Source organism: Callithrix jacchus, chromosome 16, assembly GCF_049354715.1.
Source record: "Callithrix jacchus isolate 240 chromosome 16, calJac240_pri, whole genome shotgun sequence".
Classification (NCBI taxonomy): domain Eukaryota; kingdom Metazoa; phylum Chordata; class Mammalia; order Primates; family Cebidae; genus Callithrix; species Callithrix jacchus.
The window spans coordinates 95268913-95296206 of record NC_133517.1 but is presented as its reverse complement, the minus strand read 5'-3'; the positions used below and the strand labels follow the sequence as shown (position 1 = coordinate 95296206).

Sequence of the window (27294 nt, the reverse complement as noted above, 5' to 3'; positions counted from 1 at the left end):
TTGCTTCTCTGGTGGGCATTTATTGCTATAGATTTCTCTCTAGACACTGCTTTAAATGTGTCCCAGAGATTCTGGTACGTTGTGTCTTCATTCTTGTTGGTTTTAAAGAACATCTTTATTTCTGCCTTAATTTCATTGTTTATCTAGTGAACATTCAGGAGCCAGTTGTTCAGTTTCCATGAAGTTGTGTGATTTGAGTTAGTCTCTTAATTCTGAATTCCAACTTGATTGCACTGTGGTCTGAGAGACTGTTATGATTTCCATTCTTTTGTATTTGCTGAGGAGTGATTTATTTCAATTATGTGGTCAATTTTAGAGTAGGTGCCATGTGGTGCTGAGAAGAATGTATATTCTGTGGAGTTGGGGTGGAGATTTCTGTAGATGTCTATTGGGTCCACTTGGTCCAGATCTGAGTGAGTTCAAGTCCTGGATAGCATTGTTAATTTTCTGTCTCGTTGATCTACTATTGAGAGTGGAGTGTGAAAGTCTCCCACTATTATTATGTGGGAGTCTAAGTCTTTTTGTAGGTCATTGAGAACTTGCTTTATTGTATTGGGTGTGTACTTATTTAGGATCATTAGTTCTTGATGCCTTGATCCTTTTACCATTATGTAATGCCCTTCTTTGTCTCTTTTGGTCTTTGTTGGTTTAAAGTTCATTTTATCAGAGACTAGGATTGCAATTCCTGCTTTTTTTTGCTCTCCATTTGCTTGGTAAATCTTCCTCTGTCCCTTTATTTTGAGCCTATGTGTGTCCTTGCACATGAGATGGGTTTCCTGAATACAGCACACTGATGGGTTTTGACTTTTTATCCAATTTGCCAGTCTGTGTCTTTTGATTGGGGCATTTAGTCCATTTACATTTAAGGTTAATATTGTTATGTGTGAATACGATCCTGCCATTTTGATGCTAGGTGGATGTTTTACCCATTAGTTGACAAATTTTCTTCATTGTGTCAATGGTCTTTATCATTTGCTATGTTTTTGGAGTGGCTGGTAGTAGTTGTTCCTTTCCTTGTTTAGTACTTCTTTCAGGAGCTCTTGTAAGGTAGGCTTGGTGGTGATGAAATTGCTTGTCCATAAAGGATTTTCTTTCTTCTTCGTTTATGAAGCTTAGTTTGGCAGGATATGAAATTCTAGGTTGAAAGTTCTTTTAAGGATGTTGAATATTGGCCCCCACTCTCTTCTGGCTTGTAGGGTTTCTTGAGAGAGATCTGCTGTGTGTCTGATGGGCTTCCCTTTGTGGGTGACCTGACCTTTCTGTCTTAGCATTTTCTCCTTCATTTCAACCCTGGTGAATCTGATGATTATGTGCCTTGGGGTTGCTCTTCTTGAGGAATATCTCTGTATTTCCTGGACTTCAATGTTGGCCTGCCTTGCTAGGTTGGGGAAGTTCTCCTGGACAATATCCTAAAGAGTGTTTTCCAGCTTGGATTCATTCTCTCTGTCACATTCAGGTACACCTATCAAACGTAGATTAGGTCTTTTCACATAATCTCATATTTCTTGGAGGCTTTGTTCATATCTTTTCACTCTTTTTCTCTATTCTTGCCTTCTTGTTTTATTTCATTGAGTTGATCTTCAATCGCTGATATCTTTTCTTCCACTTGGTCAGTTCGGCTATTGAAACTTGTGTATGCTTAGTGAAATTCTTGTGCTGTGTTTTTCAGCTCCATCAGGTCGTTTATATTCTTCTCTAAGCTGTTTATTCTAGTTAGCATCTCACCTAACCTTTTTTCTAGGTTCTTAGTTTCTTTGCATTGGGTTAGCACATGTTCTTTTAGCTCAGAGAAGTTTGTTATTACCCACCTTCTGAAGCCTGTTTCTGTCAGTTCATCAGATTCATTCTCCATCCATCTTTGATCCCTAGCTGGTAAGGAGTTGTGATCCCTTGGAGGAGGAAAGGCATTCTTGTTTTTGGTGTTTTCATCCTTTTTGCCTGGTTTCTTCCCATCTTAGTGGCTTTATCTACCTGTGGTCTTTGTAGTTGGTGACTTTCAGATGGGGTCTCTGAGTAGACATCCTTTTTGTTGATGTTGAAGCCATTTCTTTCTGCTTCTTAGTTTTCCTTCTAACAGTCAGGCCCCTCTGCTGCAGGACTGCTGGAGGTCCACTCCAGACCCTGCTCACCTAGGGATCACCTGTGGGGGCTGCAGAACAGCAAGGGTTGCCACCAGTTTCCTCCTCTGCTATCCTCGCCCCAGAAGGGTACCCACCAGATGTCAGCCTGAGCTCTCCTTTATGAGGTGTGTCTTTAGGTATATGGGGGTCAGGGAGCTGCTTGAGGAGACTGTCTGCCCCTTATAGGAGCTCAAGTGCTGTGCTAGGAGCTCCATTGTTCTGTGCAGAACTGCTGGGCAGGTACTTTTAAGTCTGCTGCAGTGGAACTCATAACTGCCTCTTTTCTCAGGTGCTCTGTCCTAGGAAGGTCAGCTTTATTTATAAGTTCCTGTCATGCTGCTATCTTTTTCATAGAGGCCCTGCCCCACACAGAGTATTCTAGTCACAGTTTGCCAGCAGGGGTGTTGCTGAGCTGCCACAGGCTCTGCCCAGCTGCTGTGTGAAATGCTTCGGTAGTGGGGGATGCCCTTCCCCGCACTGAGCTGGACCATCCTGGGTCCAGCTGTGCTTCCTGAGAAACTCTCAATCCGGAGTGTTTCAGATTGCTTGTTTTGTGGGGGTGGTGCCCGCCAAGTCGGATCGCCTGGCTCCCTGTCTCAGCTCTCTTCCTTTCAGTTGAATGGGTGGCTCTGTCTCCCAGGCATTCCAGGTGCTAGTTGAAATGGCTGCCCAGACTTGTGAGTTTCTGTGCACAGACCCAGCACCTGCTGAAAATGCTGCGCTGAAAACTTGTGGTGTTTTTCAGCCCAGGAATCTCCTGGTCTGTGGGCAGTGAAAACTTGTTTGGAAATGCAGTGAGCACTCACCCTCTGTGCTGTTCCTATTCAGTCATCTTGGGTCTCAAAATGCATTTATTATTTTTAATTTGTAGAACTGATCCCCTCCAAGCTTTGCATTCTGGCCATTTTTTATGAGTCCTGCCCTGTCCACACTGTAGTTAGAATGGTGATAACTTCTTCTGGCTTGGAACGGCACAAGGGAAGGGAGATAGGCATGGTCTCCGAAGACTGCAATCTCTCAGCGGTTGGCTCTGGGAGGCAGCAGCTGGAGGTAGCAGAGGCAGACCTGGAGCTCAGCAGGACTCTGGCTTTCTCTGGTTAACTTTCTGCATGTTTCAGAGTTGGCTCCTAGGAGAAGTTGCCCGTGGGCCCAGATTTTTCTCTCCAAATCAGAGGCCAAAGGTTAGATTCCAAGAGCAGCAGCCAAGCGAAATCTAAGGGTAGGAGACTCTAGGTGAGGGCTGCTCTGCTCTAGGCAGGGAGGGCTGCAGGTGGCATCAATCCTGGGGTCCAGCAGCCAAGCACTGAGCTGAAGCACCCAGTCTCTTGGTTGGGCTAAGATTTCTCTGACAGCTGTGAACTGAAAGTCCCTCTTCCTTCTTCCCTCTATGGCTCCCAACCCCTCCCCTCACCCCAACCTTTGAAAATTTAATTTCATTTTAAACACAGGGTTTTTCCTTAGAAAGGCACAGGTCTTCAGCAGTGAGTTGAGTTCTGAGAATGGTAACTCAGTCAGGGCTCAGCGACCCCACAGCAGCAAAGTTCCAATGGAAGCCCCTAATGCACTGCCTATGATCAACACAGAGTTGGGGCTTTATCCTATGACACCCTATCTTCTCCCATCCCTTATCCCTATCCTACAGAGGTGACTGGACCTAGAGCACAGCACAAACCCACTGTGGTCCCTTAAGCACCAGTAAAACCGGCAGTTTAACATCAGCAAGTTAATTAACTATTAAAATAACCCTGTGCTTGTTTTGTCGCAAGTATTCATTGTGACTCAAAGCAAATAAGGGGACACAGGATGTATCAGAATGGAACGGCATCTTTGTGGAGGAAACAAAGCAAGCAGATTGGCCCGTACCACACAAATCCGGATTCGCAGGCAGCTATATCTGGGCGGGGGACAGAAGAGACAGACGCTCTCTCTCCTGTGAAGCCGTCTGCTGTTCTATAGATCAGTGCCAGGTGGGGTATACAAGTGCATGTGCATATTGCGGAGGGCCTCTGAACAGATCAGGTGAGCTGATAATAACAGCAAGGGCTACAGAGCCTGGCCCTGAGCTGAACACTTTAAACTCGGGTATAACATTTAAATAGGGTTGCCAGATCCGGCAAACTAAATACAGGACTCCCCATTAACTTCGAATGTCAGATAAACAGCAAGTGACTTTTTTAGTTTGGCATACTAATACTAAACAATTATTTGCTGTTTATCTGAAATTCAAAGATAATTGGGCCTTCTGTATTCTAGCTGGCAATTTAAGATCTAAAATCCTTCTGTTCTTACATTTGAAATTCAACCCTGTTTTTCACTTTGTTGGGTTTGAATTGTGGGTGGTACCATCAGGGTGGGAACCTGCTGGGCACCTTACTCCCTGCTACCCCTGGTACCCCAGTGACTGAGGGATCCCGCTTTCTCTCAGTGCATGCATAGGAGACCCCAACAAAACCCCTTTGCTATTCTGTTGTTCTACCCAGATACTGACAGCTTTCACTGTTTCAGCTGGAGTGAAAGTTGTTAGTATCTGGGTAGAGTAACAGAATAACAACCCTCTCTCCATTTTGATGACAAGACTGCAGGGACCCAGCCTGCTGTGGCCTAGGCCTGTCTTGAGGATTGGTCTGTGCTAACAATGATTTCTCAGGTCCTTCCATTCTTGCCCCACAAGATCCATTCTATTTTCTTGGAGGTAGAAGATGACCTACAAGGAGGAAAGAAAAGACTAAAAATAAGGCATTTCCCCCAATTCTGGGCTCAGCTCTCCTGTGGCCACCTGGCCCTCTTCCCTCCTACCCACCCAGGATCCTTGGAGGATGAGCCTCTGGCATGAAGGGCCTCGAGCAGCATTTCCCAGTCTGGACTTCCCCGCATCCTTCCAGCAGCCCTCATCTGAGCAAAGCAGTGCAGCCCCCGTTTCCTACCGTCTCTGTTGGTGTCCATCTGGCGGAATATCTTTTCTGTTCTTTTTTCTGGGGTTGACTCATCTTCAGGCATTTTCATTACGGAGGAAACCATCTTATAGATTGCCTGGGGACAGAAGCCACGTGGTGGTAAAACAGAAAGACAGTATGGCACACAATAGGCCTCTCATTAAACCTACCAAATGCAGGTGCGAATGTAGAAGGGAATGTCTCCATCTGCATTGGACCTGTCCCTATTGATTGGTTTAAGACATGCAGGTGCAGGTAGAAGAAGCCAGGCACGCAAAGCTTGTTCTCCTCCAGTGAGGACCTTCAGGAGGGACAACCAGCAGGAAGACCCACTAGACCTCTGTGTCTCCAATGTTTTTTGTTTGTTTTTTGAGACAGAGTCTCATTCTGTCATCCAGGCTGGAGTGTAGTGGCACACTCATGGCTCACTGCAGGCTCCATCTCCTAGGCTCAAGAAATTCTCCCAATTTACCTCCCAAGTGGCTAGGACTACAGGTACACCCCACCTCACCTTGCTAATTTCTTTCTGTAGCGATGAGATCTCACTATGTCGCCCAGGCTTGTCTTGAATTCCTGGGCTCGAGCTTCTCCTACCTCAGCCTCCTAAAGCACTGGGATTACAGGCATGAGCCACCACTCCCAGCCATCTCCACTGTTAATGTGCATATAAATCCCCTGGGAATCTTGTTAAAATGAAGATTGGGTAGTGCCAGGGGAAGAGGTGGGGCTGAGAGTGTGTTTTTCTAATGAGCTCCAGTGTGATGCTGCTGTTCTGTGGACACTGCTTTGAGAAGCAAAGTCCCCACTTTGAGGAGCAAGGCTGAAGATGACTGTTCCTCAGGCCAGAGTGGCAAGTGGATGCCTATCATGGACCCTTCAGGGTCCACAACGACCTCCTCAATGATGATAAACATGCGACGCTCTGTAAGTGCATGCCATGTCTTCCCCCAGGCAGACTTCCAGTCCTTCCAGTGTTTTCCCCCATGTGTGGCAATGATCTCATGTTCCTTCTCAGCAAGCTCCCAGGTAGTCCTGAGATGGAAACACCTGCCATCAGAGCTCTGAGTTATTACACAACCTGAGCTAAACTGAGTACAGCTATGAGATCTGATAGGCGAAAGAGGATTCTGTGCAAAGAGTTTTGTAAGCACTACTGAAACTATCACTCCACTCCCTGTGACCTCCGCATGGGACTCAGTAAGGGCCCAAAAGCTTCTGTGGTCAAAGGTGGTTTTTATTTGGGAAGGGAAAAGGAAAATCGTCGTTGTTGTTCCCAGGTCGTGACTTTGCTAATCAGAGTCACTTTGGGCATCTTAGCCCTGGGGACAAGTTTTAGAAAAAACAGATTTTGCCAGGGAGTAGGAAGAAAATTCAAGAAAGTTCTGGATCTCTAGGGGCAGCAAGGCAGGTGGAGAGGACAGAGAAAGGAAGGCAGCTAAGGGGAGTCGCCTCCAGATGGGAAAGGCAAGAGCAGAGAAAGACACTGACATTTCAACCAAGCTGCTTTACAGTCTTGCTCAAGACTAACCCTGCCGGAAGTCCCTAACATGTTCTGGATAAGGTGGGGTACGTTTTCTTATCTCAGTCAAAATAAGGATGAAAACGGACTCACCCAGTGTGCTGGCCCTTAGGCTGATCCCGTCCCTCAGGCATGTCTCTGGACAGGCTCCCAGAGACTGTCTCAAACCCCCCAATGTGCCTACTGAACTCCAGAGCCTTCCATCATCTTTCCTTCTTCTACTGCTATGTGTAATCTCCCTCCCTCTGAGCTAGCAAAGGGTTCCACCCCAACCTCTCTTGTATCACTTCATTCCATTTACCCTGACTTGTTACCCAGGATGTTCTCCTTTTAGATGTGAGGGTGGCAATCACATCTGGCTATTTTTTGAACCCCAGATAGTGCCTAACATAGGGTCTTGAATAAAGTCAACCTCACTTAATTTACAGAATTCATTCAAGAATAACTGTCCCCAAGTTGGCCTTTCTCATTCTTTCTCCTTTCTCACTTTTCTTCTGCTCTGCTCCTCTTTATAAAGTTCCCCTTTATCCTTTTATTTTTTTCCAGTTTCCTCTTTTCTTTTCTCCTCCCTCTCTTCATATAATTCAACACATTCATGTGAAACCCCTTAAAGATTTTTAATGTGTCAAAAACTTTGAGCTTGTCCTTTAGAAATCATGCATATCCACTCACCATTGCAGACGACCTCAGAGATTTGGGGATTTAGCAGCCGATCCACAGACCCCAGGTTATGGAAATCCCTCCTCTTAGGTGGCTGCCTCTTCATGCATCCACTCAGTCATTCCTCAAATATGCATAAACAACTACTGTGTACCAGGTATTGTCACTGACCTAATTCTTTCCCTCATGGGTTTTTCTGTGAACAGACATTAGTAAAATAAAGACATAAAAATAAAGCCATTGTTGAAAAAGTGCTAGAAAGGAGAGTGCATGGCTTCTGTGATGATATAGTGGGAGAGTTAGGCTTTGCCAGAAGGGTTAGGGTAGGCTTCTCTGAGGACTGACGATTGAGCAAAGACACAAAGCACAGGGCTTAAAGAAGTCAAGGGTGAGGGAAACACCATGTGGAAGCCCAGGGTGGGAGCATGGCAAGGGTGGGGGCATATGGTACAGGATGGGGCTCTAAAGCAACTAGGGACAGACCACTGAGGCCTCACAGACGATGTTTACGGATGTATATTTCTCCAATGAGAAACAAAAGATGGAAGTGACATTAAATTTGATTTTCCTTTTCATGTTCATTTCCCAAATTTACCTCTGTTCCCTTCCTTATTTGCAGCGAGTGGTGTTCAGAGAATTGAAAACTAGTCATTTGCAATGTACCAGTACCACTGGGACACAGCTAAAGCAGTGGTAAGAGGGAAATTTATAGCACTAAATGCCCACATCAGAAAGCTAGAAGGATCTCAAATTGACACGCTAACGCCACAATTAAAAGAGCTAGAGAAGCAAGAGCAAACAAATCCAAAAGCTAGCAGAAGACAAGAAATAACCAAGATTAGAGCAGAACTAAAGGAAAGAGAGGTACAAAAAATCCTTCAAAAAAAAAAAAATGAGTCCAGGAGCTGTTTTTGTTTTTTTGAAAAAAATTAACAAAATAGACCACTAGCTAGACTAATAAAGAAGAAAAAAGAGAAGAATCAAATAAACACAATAAAAAAGATAAAGAGGATATCACCACTGACCCCACAGAAATATAAACTACCATCAGAGAATACTATAAACATCTCTATGCAAATAAACTAGAAAATATAGAAGAAATGCATAAATTCCAAGACACATACACCCTCCCAAGACTGAACTAGGAAAAAGCTGAATCCCTGAATAGACCAATACCAAGTTCTGAAATTTAGGCAGCACTTAATAGACTACCAACCAAAAAAAGCCTAGGACCAGATGGATGCACAGCCAGATTCTACCAGAGGTACAAAGAAGAGCTAGTGCCATTCCTTCTGAAACTATTCCAAACAATTGAAAAGGAAGGACTCCTCCGTAACTCATTTGATGAGGCCAGTATCATTTTGGTACCAAAACCTGGGAGATACACAACAAAAAAAGAAACCTTCAGGCCAGTATCCTTAATGAATATTGATGCAAAAATCCTCAACAAAATACTGGCAAACCAAATCCAATAGCACATCAAACAGCATATCCACCACAATCAAATTGGCTTCATCCCTGGGATGCAAGCCTGGTTCAACATATGCAAATCAATAAACATAATCCATCATATAAACAGAACCAATGACCAAAACCACATGATCATCTCAATAGATCAGAAAAGCCCTTTGATAAAAATTCAACATCGCTTCATGATAAAAACTCTCAATAAACTATGTATTGATGGAATATATCTTAAAATAATAAGAACTATTTATGACAAACCCACAGCCAATATCAGACTGAATGGGCAAAAGCTGGAAGCATTCCCTTTGAAAACCTGCACAAAGGGATGCCCTTTTCAGATGCCCTCTCTCATCACTCCTATTCAACATAGTATTGGAAATTCTGGCCAGGGCAATCAGGCAAGAGAAAGAAATAAAAGGTATCCAAATAGGAAGAGAAGACGTCAAATTTTCTCTGTTTGCATGACATGATTTTATATTTAGAAAATCCCATCATCTCAGCCCCAAAACTCCTCAAGCTGATAAGCAACTTCAGCAAAGTCTCAAGATATAACATCAATGTGCAAAAATTACAAGCATTCCTATACACCAACAATAGACAAGCAGAGATCCAAATCATAAATGAACTCCCATTCACAATTGCTACAAAGAGAATAAAATACCTAGGAACACAACTAACAAGTGACATGAAAGACCTCTTCAAGGAGAATTACAAATCACTGCTCAAGGAAAGAAGGATACAAACAAATGAAAAAAAATTCCATCCTCATGAACAGGAAGAATCAATATGATGAAAATGGCCATACTGGCCAAAGTAATTTAAAGATTCAATGCTAGTTGAACTTTTTTCCATCAAACTACCATTGACATTCTTCACATAACCAGAAAAAAAAACTACTTTAAATTTCATATGGAACCCAAAAAGAGCCCATATAGCCAAGACAATCCTAAGCAAAAAGAACAAAGCTGGAGACATATACCACCTGACTTCAAACTATACTACAAGGCTACAGTAACCAAAACAGCAATGGTACTGGTACCAAAACATATATATAGACCAATGAAACAGAATAGAGACCTCAGAAATACCACCACACATCTACAACCATCTGATCTTTGACAAACCTGATGGAAACAAGCAATGGGGACAGGATTCCCTATTTAATAAATGATGCTAGAAAAAAACTGCACCCATTCCTTCCACTAACAAAAATTAACTCAAGATGGATTAAAGACTTAAATATAAAATGTCAAATCATAAAAACCCTAGAAGAAAACCTAGGCAATACCATTCAGGACATAGGCATGGGCAAAGACTTCATGATAAAAATGCCAAAAGCAATAAAAGCCAAAATTGACAAATGGAATCTAATTAAACCAAAGAGCTTCTCCACAGCAAAAGGAACTGTCATCACAGTGAACAGGAAACCTACAGAATGGGAGAAAATTTTTGCAATCTACCCATCTGACAAAGGTCTAGTATTCAGAATCTACAAGGAACTTAAATTTACAAAAAAAAAAAAAAAAAAACAACACCATCAAAAAATGGGCAAAGGATATAAACAGACACTTCTCAAAAGAATACATTTATGCCGCCAACAAACATATGAAAAAAAGCTCATCATCACTGGTCATTAGAGAAATGCAAAGCAAAACCACAATGATATACCATCTCATGCCAGTCACAATGGGAATTATTAAAAAATAAAGAAACAATAGATTCTGGTGAGGCTGCAGAGAAATAGGAACGCTTTTACACTATTGGTGGGAACATAAATTAATTCAACCATTGTGGAAGACAGTGTGGTGATTCCTCAAGGATCTAGAACCAGAAATACCATTTAACCCAGTGATCCCATTACTGGGTATATATATATACCCAAAGGAATATAAATCATTCTATAAAGACACATGCATAAATATGTTTGTTGCAGCACTATTTACAATAGCAAATATATGGAACCAACCCAAATGCCCATCAATGATAGACTGGATAAAAAAATGTGGCACATGTACATCATGGAATACTATGCAGCTATATAAAGGAATGAGAACATGTCCTTTGCAGGAACATGGATGAAGCTGGAAGCCATCATCCTCAGCAAACTAACACAGGAACAGAAAACCAAACACTGCATGTTCTCACATGTAAGTAGGAGTTGAACAGTGAGAACACATGGACACAGGGAGAGGAACAACACACACTGGGGCCAGCTGTGGGGTGGAGGTCAAGGAGAGGGAGAGCCTTAAGACAAATACCTAATGCATGCAGGGCTTAAAACCTCGATGATGGGTTGACAGGTGCTGCAAACCACCATGACACACGTATACCTAAGTAACAAACCTGTATGTTCTGCACATGTAAGTGAGAACTTAAAATTTAAAAAAACTAGTGATTTATAAATTATTTAATAATTATGTATTGTTTACTATGTGCTAAGTGGTAGAGTTGTAGCCCATGACATTCTTCTTGGGATTGTGATGCAAAATTGTCAACAAGACTGATATGCTCCCTTCCTTCCTTCCTTCCTTCCTTCCTTCCTTCCTTCCTTCCTTCCTTCCTTCCTTCCTTCCTTCCTTCTTTCTCTTTCTTTTTTCTTTCTTTCTTTCTCTCTCTCTCTCTCTTTCTTTCTTTCTTTTCTTTCTTTCTTTCTTTCTTTCTTTCTTTCTTTCTTTCTTTCTTTCTTTCTTTTTCTTTCTTTCTTTCTTTCTTTTTCTTTGAGACAGGTTCTCATTCTGTTGCCCAAGCTGGAGGGCAGTGATGCTATCATGGCTCACTGCAGCCTTGACCTCCTGGGCTCAGACAATCCTCCTGTCTCAGCCTCCTGAGTTGCTGGAACCAAAGGCATGCACTACCACACCCAGCTAATTTTTTAAAAATATTTGTAGAAATGGGGTTTCCCTATGTTGCCCAAGCTGGTCTCAAACTCCTGAGCTCAAGAGATCTTCCTGCCTCAGTCTCCCAAAGTGCTGGAAATACAGACGTGAGCCACCATGCCTGGCCGCTCTCTCTTATTTCATGTCTCACAATCCTCTAGCACAGGCCTTGGGAGGTCTCACATGGGACACTAAAAGCACCTTATTTTTCAGTGATCATCATTTAGATGGGTATAGTCATCCTAGTAATGCCTTGATAGCTGATATGAAAGCCCTTGCCTAGACTACCTCTGGGTCCCCTGGTGGCAAGTAAAACCCACTGGTCTGGCGCACTCTGCGGAACTTTCAGCCTCTAAGGTTGAGGCCCACGAAATTATTCTTCTTGGGATTCTGATGCAAAATCAACTGCGTAATAATCTAGAGGTTATTCCCTTAACACCCTTGGTTGAAGAAATGAATGAAAGCTCAAGCAAACACCACATGAATGTATGTGAAGCTCTCGCACTCAATGGAGTTTTGGTCTTCAGTATCAGGCTAAAGGAGTGGGGTTGACACAGAGAAATGAGGATCAGTTAATAAAACAAACAACTCCCACTACTTCCCCCTCAAAATGTACAGTCAGAAAGCCCCAACGTGAACATGTGCATGCAGGGCTTCTAGAATGGGGTGAGAGGCACGATGGCTGTATGTGTTGTGGGTCTGAGGAGGAAGTGGGGTCTTCTTTAAGGGGCTCACAGATGACTTTTTTTTTTTTTTTTGAGACGGAGTCTTGCTTGGTAGCCCAGGCTGGAGTGCAGTGGTGTGATCTTGGCTCACTGCAACCTCCGCCTCCCGGGTCCTGGTTCAAGCAATTCTCCTGCCTCAGCCTCCCAAGTAGCTGGGATTACAGGCATGAGCCACCATGCCCAACTAATTTTTGTGTTTTTTAGTAGAGACAGGGTTTCACCATGTTGGCCAGTCTAGTCTTGAACTCCTGACCTCATGATCCACCCGCTTCAGCCTCCCAAAGCGCTGGGATTACAGGCATGAGCCACTGTGCCTGGCCTCACAGATGACTCTTTCGTGACATTCAGATCAGATAGGAATTAGGGGGTTATTTACAAAGCCAGGCCTATGCTAAGGGTGAAACCAGAGCCGTGAGCAGAGAGCCGAGGTGACGAGTCCCAGAGTGAGTGAGAGGGTGACGGCCCTGCAGAGCCACAGTGGCAAGACTGTCTGTCCCTTTGCTCCCTTCCCACACCATCAACAACCAACAGTTGATTGTAACAGAACATTGAAATCTGGGTCTGCATAGCACAGAGGAAAAAGCAACACGACCCCAGACAGCCATCTGAGACAAATCATGTCTTTTACTAGCTCCAGTCTCCACCCCTCTTACATTTAATGGGATTAAACCGTGAAGAGACCAGGCTACTTCCCTCCTTTATTTTTAGCAATGTCAGTGAGAGGCCTAGCAGGGACATCCTGTTTTTAATTAAACTTGAAAAATCCTTTTCTTGTCTCTGGGTAAATGCAGAGCTTTGGGACACCCAGGAGCCCAGCACTGACTCTGCCTGGCCAGGCTTCAGACAGCTCCCTGCTGTGGCCAGAGCCCCTATCAGCTTCCTTGTGGCCTATATATTTTTTTTTTCTTTTTCTCTGAAGGAAAAATTTCTTGGAATGTTGGAAAGGGCGGACTCAGGTCTGCCTTGATCAAGATTGTGCAATTAACTGAGGGCAGGCAAAATTCCAAGAGTTAACACTCGACCACTTCTCTGAAGGAAACCAGATATTTCATCACAAAATGTAGGGTGTTCTAACAGGACACCAGACACCCAAGTCTCTCTGACAGCAGGCTACGGACACAAAAGTTCATCAGCACCAATGATTGATTGTTGTCAAGGACAACAATCTAAGGTTGTCCTTAGATTATAGATTAAAAACAAAAAAACCCAGCCCCTTGCTTAGAAAAATATGACGTATCAGGAAAGGAGAAGGATGAAAATATTTTCTGGAAACACTATTTAAATAGATGAACATCTGTATTCTGGAATAGCGTAAGTACTCTCTTAACTAGAGCTAGAAGAATAAATTAAATCAGTAATTTTCATTCTTTTGTAGAATTCTTCCAAACTGCTTTAAGCATTTTCACAGGCAGAGAGAGAGTGAGGGAAAAACAGGAGCCCCATGCCTTTTCAACCAAGCAGTTCCATGTCAGGTTTCATGTAAGATTGTACTCAGAAAACGAAGCAAAACAAAACAATTTTTGCTGCTGAAAATGGAGTTTGAAACCACTGACCCACTTTGTGTATTGGTCCTGTTTGTGATAGTGTGATTCTTTATTTTTTTTTCTTTGAGACAGGGTCTACTCTGTCATCCAGGCTGGAGTGCAGTGGTGTGATCATAGCTCACTGCAGCTTTGGACCTCCTAGGCTCAAACAATCCTCCCACCTCAGCATCCTGAGTAGCTGAGACCACAGGCATGCACCACCACACCAGGTTGATTTTTAATGTTTTGTAGAGATGGAGTCTCACTGTGTTGCCCAGGGTGGTCTGAAACTCCTGGGCTCAATTGGTTTTCCTGCCTCAGCCTTCCAAAATGTTGGGATTACAGGCACGAGCCACTGCACCCAGCTCGATACTGTGATTCTTAAACATAATGAGAAAGTCCAAGATCTGCACACTGCACTCCCTGCACACAGTACTATTCAAAATCACCCAGCACTATGCCCTTTCATAACCTGAAGACTTTATAGGAAGTTAGATGGAGCATTAACACAGTAAGAACTTTATGTTCTGAGAAGAGCAAGAGGCTTCTCCGCAGAAGCGGGTCCATGGATACCGAAGATACAGGAATGAAGACTGAACAATCACACGTTAACAGTGCTGTAAAGGAGTCTCCCAATATGCTTTCCAAGAAATGTCAGCCTTCCAACATGTGTTAAGATCAGAGAGATCCCATCATCAAAACAGTATTGGGAAACACTGCTTGCTTTATCCCTTTCTCCAAACGTCACAATGGACATGAACATATTAAAGATTCTGGGAATTCCTGCAGAAAAGAGACCTGTGGAACTCCATTTAACCCAGGTGTTCTCAAGCTGGTTTGACTGGAACCCTTCTGTTACAAAACATCTGTGAGCAATTTACAAAAGTAGTGCCTCAAGGAAGTTCTGTCTGCACCAGGACTGACTCTCACTCTTGCTCCCTCTTCATCTGGGCTGTGTTCTCTGTTCCTCCTTTAAAAAACAAAAAAATAAAACACGAAGCTGACAGCCTAGAATGCTTCTTCACGAGATTAGTCTTCCCAATGGTTTCTAAGTTTCTTCCAGACAGAGCTATTGTCTTATTTATCTCTGTATGTTTTGGAGTCTAACACTTACTTTATTCAACAAACATTTGTGGACTTTATGAATAGCACAAAAATGATACCAAATCCCTTGGCATCAGCACGGCCCTGCCTTGAAGGAACTCACAGGACAGGTGGCAGCAGGTCAGGTCAACACAAAAACACATTAGCATGAGAGCAGAGAGTGCAGCTTCTGGCCAAGATGGAGTCATAGGGATTGAACACACCCTCCCACCTGAAGCAGAATAAACAACAAACCCCCAAAACGACAGACATAAAACAAGTTAACAAGACACTGGAAATTGGGCAACCAAGGACAGTGATCCCTGAGAAAATGAAAACAAGAGAGGTAAGTCCCATATTGGCCCCCGCCTAACGCCTTGAGAGGGTTTCCAAGCCACAATGCCAGGAGCAGGGACCCATGTGATACCTGGTGGACTCACTGATGGGCAAATGGCGTCAAGAGTCCGGAGACATCAAAGTGGGTGGTGATCATTGGACAGAGTAACAGAGAGGAAAGAGTGAGCCAGGCACAGTGGCTCATGCCTGTAATCCCAGCACTTTGGTAGGCCGAGGTGGGTGGATCACTTGAGGTCAGGAGTTCGAGACCAGCCTGGCCAACATGGTGAAACCCCATCTCTACTAAAAATACAAAAATTAGCTGGGGATGGTGGCAGATGCCTGTAATTCCAGTTACTTGGGAGGCTGAGGCAGGAGACTCACTTGAATCAGGGAGGTGGAGGTTGCAGTGAGCAAAGATCGTGCCATTGTACTCCAGCCTGGACAACAAAGTGAGTCATCACAAAAAAAAAAAAAGAGAGACAGAGAGAGAGAACTCCAGAGAGCTGTGGCAAGTCCCCCTCAAGTATTCAGCACAGTCAGTCTACACATGGGAATAAACTAACCAGTACTGGGAAAAAAGAACCAATCAAAAGGATTAGAAGGAAGAGTGCTTGGCCCTCCCACAAGGTCAAGAAGGGTGCCTGTTTCCATCCTTCAGAGGGAGAGCCTCATGATTTGTGGGGCACTGGCTATTCAGAAAGGTCTGGCCTCAGTAGTGGGAATAATCAGTCCTAGTTAAGAGCTACTCTCATGTCAGCTAATGAATCTGAGAAGCAAGACCTGGGAAGTTCAAACTGTTTCCAAGTAATTTAACTGTGTCTCGGAAGAAAGTTTAAGAATATTTATAGAGCTATAAAAGTATCCAGCACTCAACATGGTAAAGTCCTGTTGAAGAGATCATAAAGTAATTATATCTTTTAGTGGAGTTGTTCATGATTACAAAATAGCAATCTACTTGAAATTAACAAAAAAATAAGAGGATTACTATAATGGAGATCAACAACAGAGTGAAATGTGTGGGACTAGGGTGTGGGGGACAGAGGAGACACCTCCACTGAGTGAGAGGGAAATGTGGTACAAGTGCAGTCTAGGACCCCAGATAAGAAAAGGCTGTGGGATGTGAGGGGCCACAGTGCCTTCCAGAATCTTCCAGTTGACATTTAGCTGAGGCATGAAGCATTCGAAGGCCACAAATGGCCATTCAAAGGCCACAAATGTGAGATGAGTCTTGAGAGAGACAGGGACCCAGTCACAGAGGCAGTTACATGCTTCATTAAGAAATTTTGACATCATTTAAAATGAATGGGGGCAGGACGCGGTGGCTCATGCCTGTAATCCCAGCACTTTGGGAGGCTGAGGCGGGCGGATCACCTGAGGTCAGGAGTTCAAGACTAGCCTGGCCAACATGGTAAAACCCCATCTCTACTAAAAACACAAAAATTAGCCAGGCATGGTGGCAGACACCTGCAATCCCAGCTACTCAGGAGGCTGCAGCAGAAGAATAGCTTGAGCCCAGGAGGCGGAGGTTGCAGTAAGCCAAGATTGTGCCAAAAACTCCCTTTCAAAAAAATAAAAAAATAGGCTGGGCGCTGTGGCTCACACCTGCAATCCCAGAACTTTGGGAGCCTGCGATGGGCAGATCATGAGGTTAGCAATTCGAGATCAGCCTGGCCAACATGGTAAAACCTTGTCTCTACTAAAAATACAAAAATTAGCTGGGTGTGGTGACATGTGCCTGTAATTCCAGCTACTCAGGAGGCTGAAGCAGGAGAATCACTTGAACCTGGGAGATGGAGGTTGCAGTGAGCTGAGATCATGCCATTGCACTCCAGCCTGGGCAGCAGAGCAAGATTCTGTCTCAAAAAGAATAAAATTAAATTAAAATAAAAAATAAATACAGTGAATGTGAATGAGAAGATACTCAAAAATTTTAAGCAGGAGAGAAACATGGTTAACATGATCATACTTAGTCTTGAAAGATCACTCTGGCATCAGTGGGGAAAAATGAACTGGGGGAGGGCCTGATGGGAGGCAGGAAGAGCTATTAGAAATGTGTTGTGAAGATTGTATTTTCCAGAAATGGCCAGAACAGGATTTCTAATCCCACACAGTCTTCTAGAATCTCGCCACCGCTCCCTCCAGGTGGATCTAGGTCCCCTTCCCTTGAGCCTGGAGGCCTTGGTGACCTGTAGAGCTCTGTGACTGCCTGGAGTAGGGGTAGTTGGGAGAAGTGATGCTCAGTGACCTCCAAAGTCGGGTCACAAAAGGAGAAACAGTTCTGCCTGGTTCTCTTTCTTGGGATCTGCGCTTGTTAAGCCCTCAGCTGCCATGTGAGGAGTCTGGCCACCCCAAAGCCACCATGGAGGAGAGAGACTACAGAGAGATACAGAGGGAGGTCCCAGGTCCCCAGCTCCTAGGCAATTTCGAGCCACCCCAGCTGATGCTGCATGGAACAGAAATGAGATCCCACTGTTCTGCCCAATATCAGATTCATGGGCTAAATAAATGATTGTTGTTTTAAGTCAGTAACTTTTGTGTAGGTTTCGATATGTAGAATAGTTAACCGGGAAAAAGTTATAGTAATATAGGTTGGAAATGTGAAGCCTGAAACACAGCAACTCCAGAACGACTGTTTAGGAGGGTAAAGACCTCTTTGGAGGGAGTCATCTGAAGCTGCCTTTGCATAGCACTTTACATAAGATTGGAAAACTTCTAATTGCTCATATCTAAAAGTGACGAGTATCACCACTGACTTGAAATGAGACAGTGGCAGAAGGAATGCACAGGAATGATAAGGTTAAAAAATACCAGGGAGGCAAATTTAATAGGTCTGGTGACTGTCTAAATCTGGAAATGGTGGGAGGAGTGCCAAAGATGTCTTTGACTTGATTAGAGGATGGATAGTAAGACTATTAAAAAAAGGGAGTGGTGGGGAGGTTTGGGCAAGGATGAATTTGTTTTTGGAATATTGACTTTGTACCAGTGCAGCATCTTAATAGAGAGATCCATTAAGAGTTGGACACAGTGGAGACGAAGATCAGGAAGGAAGTTGCTTCTTCATCCATAAAATGGGACTAATATGGTTGTCGTGAAGATTAAATGAGGTAGTGCTTGTTTACTAGGTTGAATAGTATCCTGCAAAAATTCATGTCTACCTGAAAGCTACGAACATGACCTTGTCTGGAAATCCGGTCTTCACAGATGCAATCAAGTTAACATGAGATCATAATGGATTTGCGTACTCACTAATCCAATGACTGGTGTCTTTATAAGAAGAGAGAAAGTTGGTCATAGGGATAACACAGGGATAACACCCTGTGATGATGATGGAGGCAGAGAATACGGTGATGCAGCTGCAAGCCACAGAACATCAAGGATTGCCAATAAGCATGAGAAGCTAGGAGGCACTCATTCATGTTTGCCAGATACCATACTTGACTTAAACTCTTAAGCCATAGTGTGGTTTGCAATAAGATTAATCCCTTGATAAGAAAGGAACAAACCCAACAACATCTGATAAGCAAGCACTAAAGTCAGTTCCTGGAGGAAGCCACTAGCCTAAGCAATTGCATTAAAGAGTTTTTACCAGGAAAGAAATCTAAGTTGCATTCTAGAGCCACCTCTGTGGTCCACGCTCCTGAGAATTACACAGGGTTTGGAGGTGAATTCCCAGGGGGTAATGTAAGATGAACTAGAAACTCTTACCCTCACCCCTCCACCCCCCGACCCCAAGAATCAGAAGAGCACAGTGTTTCAAGTCTCCAAGGACCATATTAAAAGTGACAGAGTGTCTATTTAGAACGGTCTTTGAGGGAAAAACTGCAAATGGTACTCAGAATGTGCTTCTAAAAAAAAGCATAAGGAAGTCTGTCTGGCCCTTATTTTGATCCTCTGTGGCAGAACTACTAAGAGGCTGGTTGTGTGAATTGGTCACAGTGGGAACTCTGGAAATGAGTGAGGATTATTCTGTGTGTTCATTTGGTGCTCATGGAGGACAACCTGCTTTTGTATGGCTACCACCATCCCCATAACTCCCCACTCCTCCTCTGGCTGCTATATAGATATGTATGCCTCATTCATCACAGGGGTGATTCGGAAAAACTTTTTTCCCATTCTACTAAAAGTAACAAAACCAAATTCTCCTGTTGTGGGTTGCCAGTATATTTCCAAACGCCTTCCTTCAGGTTTCACTCATTTAAAAGGTATGAAATGTAGACTGAGGTGTTCTTAAGTTCACCTTGTCTTCATCAAAAATGTCAATTAACCCTGAATCACAACTAGGAGGCAAGGTCTGGCTCTAAGACAACAGGTGTGTTGCTGGGCATGATAGCAGGCATCTGTAGTCTCAGCTACTTGGGAAGCTGAGGCAATAGAATCTCTTGAACCCAGGAGACAGATGTTGAGGTGAGCTGAGATCATGCCACTGCATTCCAGCCTGGGCAATAGAGCAAAACTCCATCTCAAATAAATAAATAAATAAATAAATAAAGAATGAAACAACGGATATGTGGACTCCAAGTATTTCTGAAACAATCATTAACATCTAAGTAGTGAAAATGTTAATTATATGTTATTCTAATCTCATCTTTAAACTCAGAACCCTATGAGGAACGTGATGTCAGCCTTTGGATTCTTTTAGAAAGGCTCTAACTTGAACCTAAGAACGAACCCAGACAGACTGTCCCCCAAACCATCCCGATGCATGATGTGTGACTGTGGGCTCAGATCAAGAAGGTTTGGGGAAGTCCTCAGGCCAACTACATTCTTTCCTGGAAACATGATTATTTCTTTCATCTGAGTCCTGTGAACATCATAGCTCAGAAGTTTTCGTTTGTTCCCATATGGGCTGATCTCTGCTGATAAAGCCAGCAGGTAAAGAAGCGAGGAGTCCTAAAGTCAAGAACAGCTCTTCTGTGATTTCCACCAATTGGAGATTTAGTGGGGCACCTCCCTTTTCTTTGTGAACATGCATTTTATAACTAACTAAATTTAACTGAAAACTTAATGGAAGACTCTATCCATTACTTTCTCCATTAAATTGGAAATGAACTCCATTTATTTAGTAGGAAGACATCCTGTCTCGGCTCTGGAAATTGTGGCAGTAATAATGGTAGCCAACAATTATTGAGTGATAGCCCATGCAGGTACTGTTGTAGGCAGCTTACTTGTAATGACTAACACTTAACAATCATCCATCATTTAGGTGTTTCCATTAGTTCCAATCCAGAAATCAGGAAATGGATGCCAGAATGTTCAGTAACTTGTTCAAGGGCACATAGCTACTAAGGGAGTAGAATCACAACTGGAAGCCAGGCACTCCACCCTGGGGTCTATACTCTAAATACATATATCCCCATCCCTCAAGATCCCAGAGCACATATAAGCATTATTGGCAGAATCAGTGGCACCGCTGCCTTTGTAAAAAGAGAAGTTGAGCTTGGCGCTCAATGATAGAAAATTGTGACTCAAGGAGATGGGAAAGAAGGAAAAGGGAAATTTTAAAAAGGCAAAGCTGCTTTGTCCAAGACAGCTACTCCTGTTAAAAGTGGAGGGTGTCCAGGTTCTTGGCATCTTGAACAAAGAGTTGGACAAAACACACGAAGCAAAGAAGGAATGAAGGGATTTATTGAAAATGAAAGTACACTCCACAGTGTGGGAGTGGGCCTGAGCGTAGAGGCTCAAGGGCCCCGTTACAGAATTTTTGGGAGTTTAAATAACCACTAGAAGATTCCGTTGGTTACTTAGGATACACCCTATGTAAATGGAGAGGATGAAGTAAAGTTACAAAGTCATTTATGGCGAGGAGAGGACATTTCCTGTTATGGCTGAAGTGTGAATTGGCCTTGTTTCCTGGCTCCAGTCCCTATTTTCCTGCCTTACCCTCACATGCCTATTCTTCCTTTGGTTCCCGCTTCATCTTTGCTTTGGGTACAGATGATCAAACCTTGTCTAAGCCTATCATTTTCATTGAGTCATAAGGGTAAAGCAACACCGCATGTATATATACAGTCAATGAGCATTCTATAGTTAAAACTTGACCTTTTCAAGGGTCTTACTCTTTGAGAACAGAAGGGAGGCAAATGAAATTCCATTTTCTTCCCACATTATCTCCCTAAAAGTGCTGTGGTCCTATTGATGGATCCATAAGGTCAACATTCCCTCCACCCCTCAAGATGCCAAACACATCTAAGCATTCATGATAGAATCAGTGACGCCACTCACTTGCTTGCTTGACCCCTTCCTCAAACACAGCTTGTACTGTGATGGTGTGGGCATTCAGACCTGTCTCCAGCAGGGCTGAGGGACAGGAGCTGTGTCAGGCAGGGAGAATTCTTCTGCTTGAGTGGTGGGCTGACCTTGGCCACCAATGGGAGGAGAGAATCTGCTGTAACATGAGGAAAAGTCAGGGTTCTGATCTGGTCTAAGACTCCTGAGAGATGATTTTTGATGTGATAATAAAATATTGAGCCTAAATCATGCTCCTAAATTTGTCACTTAAAAATAAACACATGAGGTTCCCAGAAAAGAAGACCCAACAGGAACAGCTCTGGTCTGCAGCTCCCAGAAAGCCCAACAGAGAAGGTGGGTGATTTCTGCATCTGCAACTGAGGTACCTGGTTCATCTCATTGGGACTGGTTAGACAGTAGGTGCAGCCCACGGAAGCCAGAAGCAGGGTGGGGTGTTGCCTCGCCCGGAAAGTGCAAGGGCTCAGGGAACTCCTTCCCCCAGCCAAGGGAAGCCATGAGGGACTGTGCTGTGAGGGACAGTGCTGTCCAGCCCAGATACTATGCTTTTCCCATGGTCTTCACAACCTGCAGACCAGGAGATTCCCTCGGGTACCTATACCACAAGGGCCCTGGGTTTCAAGCACAAAACTGGGCAGCCATTTGGGCAGACACCAAGCTAGCTGCAAGAGGTTTTTGTTTTTTTCCCCCCTATACCCTAGCAGTTCCTGAAATGCTAGCAAGAAAGAACCATTTACTCCCCTAAAACGGGGGGCCTGAAGCCAGGGAGCCAAGTGGTCTCACTCAGTGGATCCCACCCCCATGGAGCCCAGCAAGCTAAGATCCATTGGCTTGAAATTCTCACTGCCAACACAGCAGTCTGAAGTCAAGCTGGGACTCTCGAGCTTGGGTGGGGGAGGGGCATCTGCCATTACTGAGGCTTGAGTAGGTGGTTTTCCCCTCATAGTGTAAATAAAGTCACTGGGAAGTTTAGACTGGGAGGAGCCCACCGCAGCACTACAAAGCTGCTGTAGCCAGACTGCCTCTCTAGATTCCTCCTCTCTGGGTAGGGCATCTCTGATTCCTCCTCTCTCAGTCAGGGGCTTACAGATAAAACTTCTATCACCCTGGGACAGAGCACTTGGGAGAAGGGGCAGCTGTGAGCACAGCTTCAGCAAACTTAAACATTCCTGCCTGCCAGCTCTGAAGAGAGCAGCGGATCTCCCAGCATAGAGCTCGAGCTCTGCTAAGGGACAGACTGCCTCCTCAAATTGGTCACTGACCCCTGTGTCTCCTGACTGGGAGACACTTCCCAGCAGGGGTCAACAGACACCTCATATAGGAGAGTTCCAGCTGGCATCTGGCGGGTGCCCCTCTGGGATGAAGCTTCCAGAGGAAGGAGCAGCAGCAATCTTTGCTGTTCTGCAGCCTCCACTGGTGATACTCAGGCAAACAGGGTCTGCAGTGGACCTCCAGCAAACTCCAGCAGACCTGCAGAAGAGGGCCTAACTGTTAGAATGAAAATGAACAAACAGAAAGCAACAGCATCAACATCAATAAAAAGGACAACCATGCAAAAACTCCATCTTAAGGTCACCGACAGCAAAGACCAAAGGTATATAAATCCATGAAGATGAGGAAAAAAACAGTGCAAAAAGACTGAAAATTCCCAGTACCAGAATGCCTTTTCTTTGCCAAAGGATCACAACTCCTTGCCCAGCAAGGGAACAAAACTGGATGGAGAATGAGTTTGACAAATTGACACAAGTAGGGTTCAGAAGGTGGCTAATTACAAATTTCTCCAAGCGAAAGGAGCATGTTTTAACCCAATGCAAGGAAGCTAAAAACCTTGATAAAAAGTTAGAGGAATTGCTAACTAGAATAACCTGTTTAGAGACGAATATAAATGACCTTATGGAGCTGAAAGAGACCATGAGAACTTTGTGATGCATACACAAATAACAGCTGAATTGATCAAGCAGAAGAGGAGATATCAGCAATTGAAGATCAGCTTAAGGAAATAGAGTGTGAAGACAAGATTAGAGAGAAAAGAATGGAAAGGAATAAGGAAAGCCTCCAAGAAATATAGGATTATGTGAAAAGACCAAACCTACATTTGATTGGTGTATCTGAAAGTGACAAGGAAAATGGAACCAAGTTGGAAAAACACACTTCAGGATATTATCCAGAAGAACGTTCCCAACATAGCAAGACAGGCCAACATTCAAATTCAGGAAATACCACAAAGATACTCAAAGATACTCCTTGAGAAAAGCAACCCCAAGACACATAGTCATCAGATTCACTAAGGTTGAAATGAAGAAAAAAATGTTAAGGGGAGCCAAAGAGAAAGGTCGGGTTACCCACAAAGGGAAGCCCATCAGACTAACAGCAGATCTCTCTGTAGAAATCCTAAAAGCCAGAAGAGAGTGGGGCAAATATTCAACATTCTTAAAGAAAATAATTTTCAACACAGAATTTCATATCCAGCCAAACTAAGCTTCATAAATGAAGGAGAAATAAAATCCTTTACAGACAAGCAATGCTGAGGGATTTTGTCACCACCAGGCCTGCCTTACAAGAGCTTCTGAAGGATACACTAAATATGGAAAGGAAAAACTGGTACCAATCACTGCAAAAACAACCCAAAATGTAAAGACCATTGACACTATGAAGAAACTGCATCAACTAATAGGCAGCATAACCAGCTAGCATCATAATGACAGAATCAACTTCACACATAATAATGTTAACCTTAAATGTAAACAGGCTAAATCTTTGCTGTTCTGCAGCCTCCACTGGTGATACCCAGGCAAACAGGGTCTGGAGTGGGTCTCCAGTTTGTTGTCTTCTGTTTGCTGGTTTTCTCTCTAGTTGTTCTATCAGTTATTGAGAGAGGTATGTTGAGGTTTTTAACTCTAATTATGGATTTGTCTATCTTTTTTTTCAGTTCTATTACTTTTGTTTCACATATTTTATAACACTTTATTTGGGTATATCTTTAGGATTTGCAAGCAAAATATGTATGTTTGCTATGTCTTTTTGGTAGATTGGCCCTTTTATCATTATATAATGTCCCTCTCTGTCCACAGTAATTTTCTTTTCTCTGAAGTCTTCTTTAACATTGATATAACTATTCCTGCTCATGATTAGGAAGAATCAATATCGTGAAAATGGCCATACTGCCTAAAGTAATTTTTAGATTCAATGCTATCTGCATCAAGCTACCATTGGCTTTCTTCACAGAATTGGAAAAAACCACCTGAAACTTCATATGGAACCAAAAAAAGAACACACATAGCCAAGACAATCCTAAGCAAAAAAAAAAAACAAAACAAAAAACGAAAGCTGGAGGCATCACACTACCTGACTTCAAACTATATCACAAGGCTACAGTAATCAAAACAGGCAAGCATTTGACCCAGCAATCCCATTACTGGGTATATACCCAAAGGAATATAAATCACTCTATTATAATGACATATGCACATGTATGTTTATTGCAGCACTGTTCACAATAGCAAAGATTTGGAACCAACCCAAATGCCCATCAATGTTAGACTGGATAAAGAAAACGTGGCACATATACACCACGGAATACTATGCAGCCATAAAAAAGAACGAGTTCATGTCCTCTGAGGGACATGGATGAAGCTGGAGACCATCATTCTCAGCAAACTAACACAGGAACAGAAAACCAAACACTGTATGTTCTCACTCATAAGTGGGAGTTGAACAATAAGAATATATGGGCACAGGGAAGGGAACAACACACACCAGGGCCTATCAGGGGTGGGGAATAGGGGGAGGGATAGCATTAGAACAAATACCTAATGTAAATGACCAGTTGATAGGTGCAGCAAACCACCATGGCACGTGTATACCTATGTAACAAACCTGCACGTTCTGCATATGTGTCCCAGAACTTAAAGTATAATTTTAAAAAAAGTATAAAACCCACAGGAATGTAAAAATGTTCATTTGAGGTCCTAAAAATAAATCTGCATATGGTTTTACTCAATCACCCAGATGTTGACATAGCACAAAAATATTTTCTTAAAAAGGAACACAACTGCATGTTAGCATATGTGGTAGACTGAATTATGGCTCCCAAAGATGTCTGCATCCTAATCCTGAAACCCGTGAAGACGTTAACTTGCATAGGAAGACAAACTTTGCAGATGTGATTCATCATTAAGAATATTGAGATGGCAGGAAAAATTCTCCCGAACTATTCACATGGTCGCAGTATAATCACAGGATCTTTTCAAGTGGAAGAGAAAAGCAGAGTAACATACACAGAGGATGGCAGCCTGAGAAGGACTCGATCTGCTGTTGCTGCCTTTGAAGATGGATGAAGAGGGCCATCGGCCAAGGAACTCAGGAAGCTTCTAGAATCGGGGAAAGGCAGGGGAAAGAATTCTTCCCAACAGCCTCCAGAAGGAACATACCCCTGAGGATACCTTAATTTTAGCCCAATGAAACTGATTTCAGACTTTTGACCTCAAGAAGTATAAGGTAATAAATTGTATTTTTAAGCGGCTGGCTTTCTGAAACACTGTTATAGCTGCCAGAGGAAAACTAATCCGATACGATCCAGAGCTACACAGAATCCACAGTAGTCCCATAAATCTTAGAGTTTTTTCTATCAATGTTAGGAAATACCAAAAAATTTCAGCTTGTCCCTATAAACAATATTCTCTGGATACCAAAGCTAAACCACAGGAAGCAATGTCAGGGAAGAACAACTAGAAAATGTATGAATTGGAGTCCTACATCCCATTCATTGTCAAGCTTAATTAATTAAACTTGTTTTCACCCCAGTCTTCACCCTGACCAGTTACTGGTGTGTGTAGGTGAATATTCATAAATTGCTTGAATTTCTGAGTCATGGAGGGACAGGGATTCAGCTAAGATTTTATGTATCAAGACTTGTTATTGAGATACAGGTGTTACTCACATTAACAAATAGAACCTTCATTTGTTTACAGTTCTCCTGGTCCACAGCTTGCCCCCAACTCATCACTTTCTAACAGATATTTAGAGAGGTGCAAAACAGAAACTTAACAGACAGTGTCTCCTCTGAAGCAAACGGGCATTCTCCCGAGTGCCGCAGACCAGCGAGAACAAAGAAAAGATGGCCCCCACAAAGGCACAAAGCTTCCTGCGGCAGTGACAAGGCCTGAGGGGTGTGAGTTTTCAACAAGGGAGGGGGAAAAAAATAGAATGGGAAGCTCTGTTAGATCCTACAGTAAATTCTAATTTATCCAGAATAATTGAAAGCAGGGAGATTAGCATAAGAATGTGGCAGAATACATGAATTGTCAGTTTGCAAAGTAGCAGAATAGAATAACATAGCCCTTAATATGAAAATGGCTCTAAGTTTAATTTAATCTCTTTGATGATTTGGAAGTCACCTCAGGGTACTACATTCCTTTCTGTGGTCATGAATATTAATCATCAGGGCTTAGTGCTGTAGAAAACAGTTTAAGAAATTTGAGCTCTCCTTTGCAGGCTTCTGAAGAGCCACGAGTATCTGAGCCTTTTGTAAGGAATGGGCATCCTTATAGTTATGGCCTGGAAACACTGTGGGCCTACAAATGGACTGAGGTGCTTTACAGTGAAGCAAATGACTCTGCGAGACTGAAGCACCTTCCTTTATTTATTAATTTAATTTATTTTTTACTTTTTCCAAACAACATTGCCCCAAAGCACCTTCCTTTCAATGATCACTTTTTACATTCCTTAGCAAATGTGGTGGAGTGAAGTCAACAGGGCTGGGTGGGGGCCAATTCCTGCCTTCTGCATGTTCTCTGCAATTTTC

At 43.2% G+C, this 27294-nt stretch overlaps 1 protein-coding gene across 16 annotated transcripts in view; it reads right to left on the bottom strand.

Annotated features, from left to right (window-relative positions):
* The window catches only part of NCALD (neurocalcin delta), a 471461-nt gene that overhangs the window by 7075 nt on the left and 437092 nt on the right, over positions 1-27294 (bottom strand). For all 16 annotated transcript variants that reach the window (XM_078353439.1, XM_078353446.1, XM_078353438.1 and 13 more), the window contains one exon: positions 5045-5150. In XM_078353439.1, the coding sequence (XP_078209565.1) occupies positions 5045-5150 (106 nt within the window). The remainder of the gene's footprint in view (positions 1-5044; positions 5151-27294) is intronic.